At 48.2% G+C, this 8,583-nt stretch overlaps 1 protein-coding gene across 1 annotated transcript in view; it reads right to left on the bottom strand.

Annotated features, from left to right (window-relative positions):
• Window positions 1-8,583, bottom strand: part of frem1b (Fras1 related extracellular matrix 1b) — a 42,082-nt gene continuing 33,499 nt past the window's right edge. The window contains exons 25-36 of the mRNA XM_083940429.1: window positions 7,798-8,218; window positions 6,272-6,473; window positions 5,626-5,770; window positions 5,097-5,226; window positions 4,953-5,025; window positions 4,711-4,860; window positions 3,098-3,366; window positions 2,838-2,882; window positions 2,226-2,702; window positions 1,928-2,046; window positions 992-1,077; window positions 1-335 (exon numbers count right to left, since the gene is read on the bottom strand). Coding sequence (XP_083796555.1) covers window positions 118-335; window positions 992-1,077; window positions 1,928-2,046; window positions 2,226-2,702; window positions 2,838-2,882; window positions 3,098-3,366; window positions 4,711-4,860; window positions 4,953-5,025; window positions 5,097-5,226; window positions 5,626-5,770; window positions 6,272-6,473; window positions 7,798-8,218 — 2,335 coding nt within the window. The 3' untranslated portion in view covers window positions 1-117. The remainder of the gene's footprint in view (window positions 336-991; window positions 1,078-1,927; window positions 2,047-2,225; window positions 2,703-2,837; window positions 2,883-3,097; window positions 3,367-4,710; window positions 4,861-4,952; window positions 5,026-5,096; window positions 5,227-5,625; window positions 5,771-6,271; window positions 6,474-7,797; window positions 8,219-8,583) is intronic.

Below are 8,583 nucleotides of genomic sequence, written 5' to 3'. Positions count from 1 at the left end.
TATGACAAAAATATGAAACTAATGTACAGAGCAGCATCGTTAAATATGACCTCCACGTGTTCACAGAGGTCGTCGTTGTCGTCGTCGTCACGGCGCCGGCCGCCGTGACCACGTGTCTCAGTGAGCGCGAGCCGGCGACGAACAGACGAAGGCGTGTTGGGTTTCTGGGGAGCAGCTCGTCGAGGTCCAGCTTCTGGGGGTTTGGACCAGGACGCAGTCGGAGCCGGCGTTAAACCCTGTGCTGCCCGACGGCGGCAGCAGCGCCCCACTCAGACTGGAGAGGGTCAGGGAGCGACCGTCAGCCCACATCCACCGACCCGGACCTCCAGACAGACCTGAGACACAGGAAGTAGACTTTCTCAGACTCGTGTGGGACAGCGGAAAAGCCCACTTCTGACACATGTACAGTCAAACTACACTATATGTACACATCTGACCAGCCTGGGCCTGGGCCTGGTCCAGTCCGGTCCCAGCCTGGGCCTGGTCCAGTCCAGTCCCAGCTTGGTCCTGGTCCAGTCCCAGCCTGGGCCTGGTCCAGTCCAGTCCCAGCCTGGTCCTGGTCCAGTCCCAGCCTGGTCCTGGTCCAGTCCAGCCTGAGCCTGGTCAGATGCGTCATGAAAACAAATTCCTGAGAAATAACCGAGTCCAGTTGCTTTGGACTGAAATGACTTAGGGGAGAACGACGACCTGGACACATGAGAACTATCACACGGTGTCTGTTTAATTCTTCTTTACATGTCAAACAGCCGTAGGCAAATAATGTTTTGTCAGAAGTGGGATTCGAACCCACGCCTCCAGAGGAGACTGCGACCTGAACGCAGCGCCTTAGACCGCTCGGCCATCCTGACGTGAGAGCCATTGCGGGAAGGGCGTTTTAGGTAACTGGGCCTGGCGTCCTCGGTCACAGCTGCGAGCTTCCTGCCTGAGGACCGGATGTGTCTGCGTGTGACGTTAAACCGGGTCACGAGCCCGCGGTGCAGCGGACACTCACCGATCCAAAATGGCCTCTTCCCTGCAAACCTCCACAGCCAGCTCATGTCTCTCCTGGAGCGCACGCTGGTCAGACTGCTGTTGAACCTGACACACACACACACACACACACACACACACACACACACACACACACACACACGCATGCACACACACAAAATGACTTAAAACTTAAGTTAAAATGACTAAAACTTAAGTAAAAATGACTAAAACTTAAGTTAAAATGACTAAAACTTAAGTAAAAATGACTCAAACTTAAGTTTAAATGACTAAAACTTAAGTAAAATGACTAAAACTTAAGTTAAAATGACTAAAACTTAAGCAAAATGACTCAAACTTAAGTTTAAATGACTAAAACTTAAGTAAAATGACTAAAACTTAAGTTTAAATGACTAAAACTTAAGCAAAATGACTCAAACTTAAGTTTAAATGACTAAAACTTAAGTAAAATGACTAAAACTTAAGTAAAAATGACTAAAACTTAAGTAAAATGACTAAAACTTAAGTTTAAATGACTAAAACTTAAGCAAAATGACTCAAACTTAAGTTTAAATGACTAAAACTTAAGTAAAAATGACTAAAACTTAAGTAAAATGACTAAAACTTAAGTAAAAATGACTAAAACTTAAGTTAAAATGACTAAAACTTAAGTAAAATGACTAAAACTTAAGTAAAAATTACTAAAACTTAAGTTAAAATGACTCAAACTTAAGTAAAATGACTAAAACTTAAGTAAAAATTACTAAAACTTAAGTTAAAATGACTAAAACTTAAGTAAAATGACTAAAACTTAAGTAAAAATTACTAAAACTTAAGTTAAAATGACTCAAACTTAAGTAAAAATGACTAAAACTTAAGTTTAAATGACTAAAACTTAAGTTAAAATGACTCAAACTTAAGTAAAAATGACTCAAAAGAATAAAAGCGTGTGGTTTACAGCAGCGAGCAGCTCCTCTCGGCGCTGGCCCAGCTCGCCACGGACGAGCCCACGACGTAACAGCGCCTCCTGTAGTGAGTGGAGCCGTCGGGACACGAGCTGCTCACCGCCGCCGCCGTCTGAGACGAGACAGAGAGAGAGCGTGACCTCATGACCTCCGTACCTCATGACCACGTGACCTTGTGACCCCATGACCTCATGACCTCGTGACCTCATGACCACGTGACCCCATGACCTCAGGACCTCATGACCCCATGACCTCACTCTGGGTGTGATCCCCAACAGGAAGTGTGTGTACCTTACGCTGGCGTAGCTGAGGGCGGTGTCTGTGTCCGGGGGGGTCCATCTGAGGGGGGTCCATCTGAGGAGGGTCCACCTGAGGAGGGTCCATCTGAGGGGGGTCCATCTGAGGGGGGTCCATCTGAGGGGGGTCCATCTGAGGGGGGTCCACCTGAGGGGGGTCCATCTGAGGGGGGTCCACCTGAGGAGGGTCCATCTGAGGGGGGTCCATCTGAGGGGGGTCCATCTGAGGGGGGTCCACCTGAGGGGGGTCCATCTGAGGAGGGTCCATCTGAGGGGGGTCCATCTGAGGGGGGTCCATCTGAGGAGGGTCCATCTGAGGAGGGTCCATCTGAGGGGGGTCCATCTGAGGAGGGTCCATCTGAGGAGGGTCCATCTGAGGAGGGTCCTGCAGGAGGTGGCCTCGCGGTGCCCGGCTCCACACGCCGTCACTCGGCTTCATCTCCTCCACCCGGAGAGCAGTCAGACTGTGGAACTGACGGAGCAGAGAGTGGTCTGAACTTAACCATCTGGACTTAACCGTCTAAACTTAACCGTCTAAACTTAACCGTCTAAACTTAACCGTCTCCTTTAGTCGTCTAAACTTTAACAGTGTTTGTTGGAAACTCACGGTCCAGACTTTCTGCTCAGACCTCTTCTCTCCTGACAAATGGACCTGAGCAACAACAGAAGAAGAAGAAGAAGAAGAAGAAGAAGAAGAAGAAGAAGAAGAAGAAGAAGAAGAAGAAGAAGAAGAAGAAGAAGAAGAAGAAGAAGAAGAAGAAGAAGAAGAAGTAGAAGAAGAAGAAGAAGAAGACAGTTGTTATAAAGCGACAGTTATTAAATGGCTGATTAAGGATCTTTTTTTAAAACCGTATAAATGAGAGAGACCCTGAGTCCGGGGCTGGTCCCGGGCAGCTGCCTCCCCCCGGGGTAAGCCTGGTCCTGGGGCTCCCTCTCTCCGGGGTCCAGGTAGGGCCGTCGGTGCGGGACGTCCCCCCTGGGAGGGTGAGGCCGGTTCTCCCACAGCAGCTCTGCCTCGATGTCTGTGACGGGGTCCTGGTCCTCCTCCGGTCCGGGAGGGTCCTGGTCCTGGTCCTGCTCCGGTCCGGCAGGGTCCGGGAAGCGAGGCGGACTCAGGTCATCTGGATCGCAACGTCCTGACACAAAACAAAGGACTAAACAGTTGTTTTGTGTCTCTTTGCAGTTGTTTTGTGTCTCTTTGTGGTTGTTTTGTGTATCTTTGTAGTTTTTGTGTCTCTTTGTGGTTGTTTTGTGTCTCTTTGCGGTTGTTTTGTGACTCTTTGTAGTTGTTTTGTGTCTCTTTGTAGTGGTTTTGTGTCTCTTTGTGGTTGTTTTGTGTATCTTTGTAGTCGTTTTGTGTCTCTTCGTGGTTGTTTTGTGTATCTTTGTAGTTTTTGTGTCTCTTTGTAGTTGTTTTGTGTCTCTTTGCAATTTTTTGTCTCTTTGTGGTTGTTTTGTGTCTCTTTGCAGTTGTTTTGTGTCTCTTTGCGGTTGTTTTGTGACTCTTTGTAGTTGTTTTGTGTCTCTTTGTAGTTGTTTTGTGTCTCTTTGGGGTTTTTTTGTGTCTCTTTGAAGCTGTTTTGTGTCTTTTGAAGCTGTTTTGTGTCTCTTTGTAGTTGTTTTGTGTGTCTTTGTGGTTGTTTTGTGTCTCTTTGTAGTCGTTTTGTGTCTCTTTGCGGTTGTTTTGTGTCTCTTTGTAGTTTTTGTGTCTCTTTGTAGTTGTTTTGTGTCTCTTTGTAGTTGTTTTGTGTCTCTTTGGAGGTTGTTTTGTGTCTCTTTGCAGTTGTTTTGTGTCTCTTTGCGGTTGTTTTGTGACTCTTTGTAGTTGTTTTGTGTCTCTTTGTAGTTGTTTTGTGTCTCTTTGGGGTTTTTTTTGTGTCTCTTTGAAGCTGTTTTGTGTCTTTTGAAGCTGTTTTGTGTCTCTTTGTAGTTGTTTTGTGTCTCTTTGTGGTTGTTTTGTGTCTCTTTGCAGTTGTTTTGTGTCTATTTGCAGTTGTTTTGTGTCTCTTTGTGGTTGTTTTGTGTCTCTTTGCAGTTGTTTTGTGTCTCTTTGTAGTTGTTTTGTGTCTCTTTGTAGTTGTTTTGTGTCTCTTTGAAGCTGTCTAGTGTCTATTTGAAGCTGTTTTGTGCCTCTTTGTAGTTGTTTTGTGTCTCTTTGTGGTTGTTTTGTGTCTCTTTGCAGTTGTTTTGTGTCTCTTTGTTGTTGTTTTGTGTCTCTTTGTAGTTGTTTTGTGTCTCTTTGTGGTTGTTTTGTGCCTCTTTGTAGTTGTTTTGTGTCTCTTTGTGGTTGTTTTTTGTCTCTTTGTGGTTGTTTTGTGTCTCTTTGTAGTTGTTTAGTGTCTCTTTGTGGTTGTTTTGTGTCTCTTTGTAGTTGTTTTGTGTCTCTTTGTGGTTGTTGTGTGTCTCTTTGTGGTTGTTTTGTGTCTCTTTGCAGTTGTTTTGTGTCTCTTTGTAGCTGTTTTGTGTCTCTTCTTTCAAACCTCCTCTGGGGTCGATGATCTCCACCGTGGCGGACGTCCTCTGTCCCAGGACGGCGTTCCTGGGGTTCTTCAGGGTGACGGTGAACGTCTCGTGGTTCTCCTCCAGACCGTCGTCCATCAGGTAAATGTTCCAGGTTTTCACGCTGACGCCTGAACAGGAAGCAGAGACACAGGGTGGGAATGATGCAACAGACACGGCGCCCTGACGGCGTCCACGTCAGAGGACGAGCAGAACCTCAGACCTGGGTCGAACTGGATCAGAGCGGCGGAGCTGTGGGTGAAGTCCCTGCCGGGTTTGGCCGATCCCTCCTCCACCTGCGGACACGAGAGCGTGAAACAGTGACTGTGCGGTGGCGGCGGCGGCGGTGAAAAGGCGTCGCTCGTACCTGGATGGCCACGTAGGCGGGGTCGGCGCTCTTCCCACTGCGTTGGATCTGGATCTGAAGCGTCCCGGCCGTCTCACAGGTTCTGTAGCAGCTCGCCGACAACTGGACCCGAGACCAGGACAGCTCCAGTCTGCAGGACACGGTTTAAACTTAACAGTCACCTTTAGTGGTCTAAACTTAACCGTCTCCTTAAGTCGTCTAAACTTAACCGTCTCCTTAAGTCGTCTAAACTTAACCGTCTCCTTTTTTGTCTAAACTTAACCGTCACCTTTAGTCGTCTAAACTTAACCGTCTCCTTAAGTCGTCTAAACTTAACCGTCTCCTTTTGTGTCTAAACTTAACCGTCTCCTTTAGTCGTCTAAACTTAACCGTCTCCTTAAGTCGTCTAAACTTAACCGTCTCCTTTAGAGACTAAACTTAACCGTCTCCTTTAGAGACTAAACTTAACCGTCTCCTTTAGTCGACTAAACTTAACCGTCTCCTTTAGTGGTCTAAACTTAACCGTCACCTTAAGTCGTCACAAACCTACATCTCGGGCAGAGCGCTGTTTCCTGCCGGGTCGGTGAGGCGGAACAGGAAGCTGTCAGCCGTCACCTCCACGTCGGCCGGGAGCACGAACGCCACGGCCCGGCGGTCCAAGTCCCGCTGGGTGAACCGCCCTTGGATGTACGCTCCTGTTCGGGGCAGGGAACACAGGTGTGAGAGGTGGATGTATGAGCGGCGGCGGCGGAAGAAGCGGCGGCAGTGGAAGCGGCAGAGGAAGCGGCGGCGGTCAAAGAAGCAACGTTGGAAGAAGAAGCGGCGGTGGAAGAAGCGGTCGAAGAAGCGGCGGTGGAAGAAGCGGCAGCGGCGGTGGAAGAAGCGGCGGAGGAAGAAGCGGTCGAAGAAGCGACGGTGGAAGAAGCGGCGGTGGAAGAAGCGGCGGTGGAAGAAGCGGTCGAAGAAGCGGCGGTGGAAGAAGCGGCAGCGGCGGTGGAAGAAGCGGCGGAGGAAGAAGCGGTCGAAGAAGCGACGGTGGAAGAAGCGGCGGTGGAAGAAGCGGCGGTGGAAGAAGCAGCGGTGGAAGGAGGAAGGAGGAAGAAGCGGCATCGGCGGTGGAAGCGGCGGTGGAAGCGGCAGCGGCGGTGGAAGCGGCGGAAGCGGCGGAAGCGGCGGAAGCGGCGGCGGGCCCTCACCTGTGGCGGCGTTCTCCAGGTAGCCGAACAGCGGCGGGCGGCTGATGGAGAACTGCAGCTGCTCCGGGGGGCTGTCGGCGTCGGACGCCTGCAGGTGTCTGGACGTGATGAAGATGGCGGGACGACCTCCCCCCAGCTCCACCACGCTGCTCGGGCTGCGTCTGCTGATCAGAGCGGGCGGAGCTCGGTCCACCCGATGCACCTGAACGCAACACGAGACTCAGAGTGGGGTTCTCTCCTCTTTCATCCCTCCCTCCTCTTCTATCTTTCTTCTCTCGTTTCCTCCATTTTCTCTTGATTAATCCCTCCTCTCCCCCTTCCTCTCCTCCTTCCTCTCCTCCCCTCCTCCGTCTCCTCCATCGTCTTCTTTCCTCTCCTCTTTTTCCTCCCCCTCTTCTCTCTCTCCTCTCTTTTCCTCCATCTCTTCTCTCCCTTCCTCTCCTCCCTCCTCCCTCTCTCCTCTCCTCTTCTTTCCTCTCCTCTCCTCTCCTCCCTCTCTTCTCTCCTCCCTCCTCTCCTTCTCTCCTCCCTCCTCTCCTCTCTCCTCTCCTCCCCTCCTCTTCTTTCCTCTCCTCTCTTTTCCTCCATCTCTTCTCTCCCTTCCTCTCCTTCCTCTCTCCCCTCCTCCCTCCTCTCCTCTTCTTTCCTCTCCTCTCTTTTCCTTCCTCTCTTCTCTCCTCCCTCCCTCTCTTCTCTCCTCTCCTCCCTCTCCTCTCTCCTCCCTCCTCTCTTCTCTCCTCTCCTCCCTCTCTTCTCTCCTCCCTCCCTCTCTTCTCTCCTCCCTCCCTCCCTCCTCTCCTCCCTCCTCTCCTTCCTCTCCTCTCTCCTCTCCTCCCTCCTCTCCTCCCTCCTCTCCTTCTTCCTCCCCTTCTTCAGTAACAGGAAGTCAAAGCTCCCCTTCAGAATAAAAGGGTGCAGTTCCGTGTGGCGGCCTCTGGGTGTCGCTGTTGTCACGTGTTTAATATTAAACCGGATCTTTAAAAGGATTTAAATCTTTCTGTTTAATAAAGTTTCCATTTAAAGATTAATAACAGTTATTCTCATAATCTGACGTCACTCACGGGTGTTTTAATTATTAAATATATATAAATAAATATACTTTAGTAAAAGTAAATTTAATCAGGAAAATGTATTTAAATAAAGTTATTAAAAGCAGCAAAAATCACATCACTTCTAATATTTATATTTATATTTTATTTTTATTTATATCTTTATTTATATTTATATTTTTATTAATATTTATATTTTTATTTCATTTATATTTTTATTTTATTTATATTTTAATTTTATTTATATTTATATCTTTATTTGTTTTTATATTGATATTTTTATTAATATTTATATTTATATCTTTATTTGTATTTATATTGATATTTGTATTAATATTAATATTTTTATTAATATTTATATTAATATCTTTATTAATATTTATATTTTTATTAATATTTTTATTAATATTTTTATTAATATTTATATGAATATTCTGAAGTATTTTCAGAGTAAAGTCGTAGTTTGTGTTTAATCACCTCTATGGTGAAAACAGCGGGTTCTTCCCTCAGTTGTCCAAACTCCAGATATCCTCTGTTGTTCCCGTCCGTCGGCAGGAAGTAGAACCTGTCGATGTCCGCCGGGCTGCCCGGGTCGTGCCGGTAAGCCAGGTTCATCTCGTCCACGTCCGCCTGCGTGAACGTCAGCGGCGGCGTCATCTGGACTCCTCTCAGCAGCAGTTTGCCGTGGCGGGGCGGCTGCGTGATGACGAAGCTCAGGTTGGCGGCGGCGGTGTCGGGGTCGGTGAGCTGCAGCCGGTCGGCGGTGACGGTCTCCGTGGAGCCGTCCTGCAGTCGGAGGCCGGTGTTGAGGTGGAGGGTCGGCGGGATGCGGTCGCCGTGCTCGATGGTGAAGTGGAGGGCGCCGCTGCGGGACGAGTCGCCGTTGGTGACGACGAAACTGAAAAAAATACAAATTTGCTTGTGATGTTTGAAGGTTTATGAACGAAAAGATCGTCTCGTGTTGCTAAAGCGTCCTCTAGGAGCATAAACGTGTGCTAAAGTGTCCTCTAGGAGCATAAACCTGTGCTAAAGTGTCCTCTAGGAGCATAAACCTGTGCTAAAGTGTCCTCTAGGAGCATAAACGTGTGTTAAAGTGTCCTCTAGGAGCATAAACGTGTGCTAAAGTGTCCTCTAGGAGCATAAACGTGTGCTAAAGTGTCCTCTAGGAGCATAAACGTGTGCTAAAGTGTCCTCTAGGAGCATAAACGTGTGTTAAAGTGTCCTCTAGGAGCATAAACGTGTGCTAAAGTGTCCTCTAGGAGC

This window comes from Echiichthys vipera (assembly GCF_963691815.1).
Source record: "Echiichthys vipera genome assembly, chromosome: 3".
NCBI lineage: Eukaryota > Metazoa > Chordata > Actinopteri > Perciformes > Trachinidae > Echiichthys > Echiichthys vipera.
This window is presented reverse-complemented; position numbering and strand designations above follow the sequence as displayed.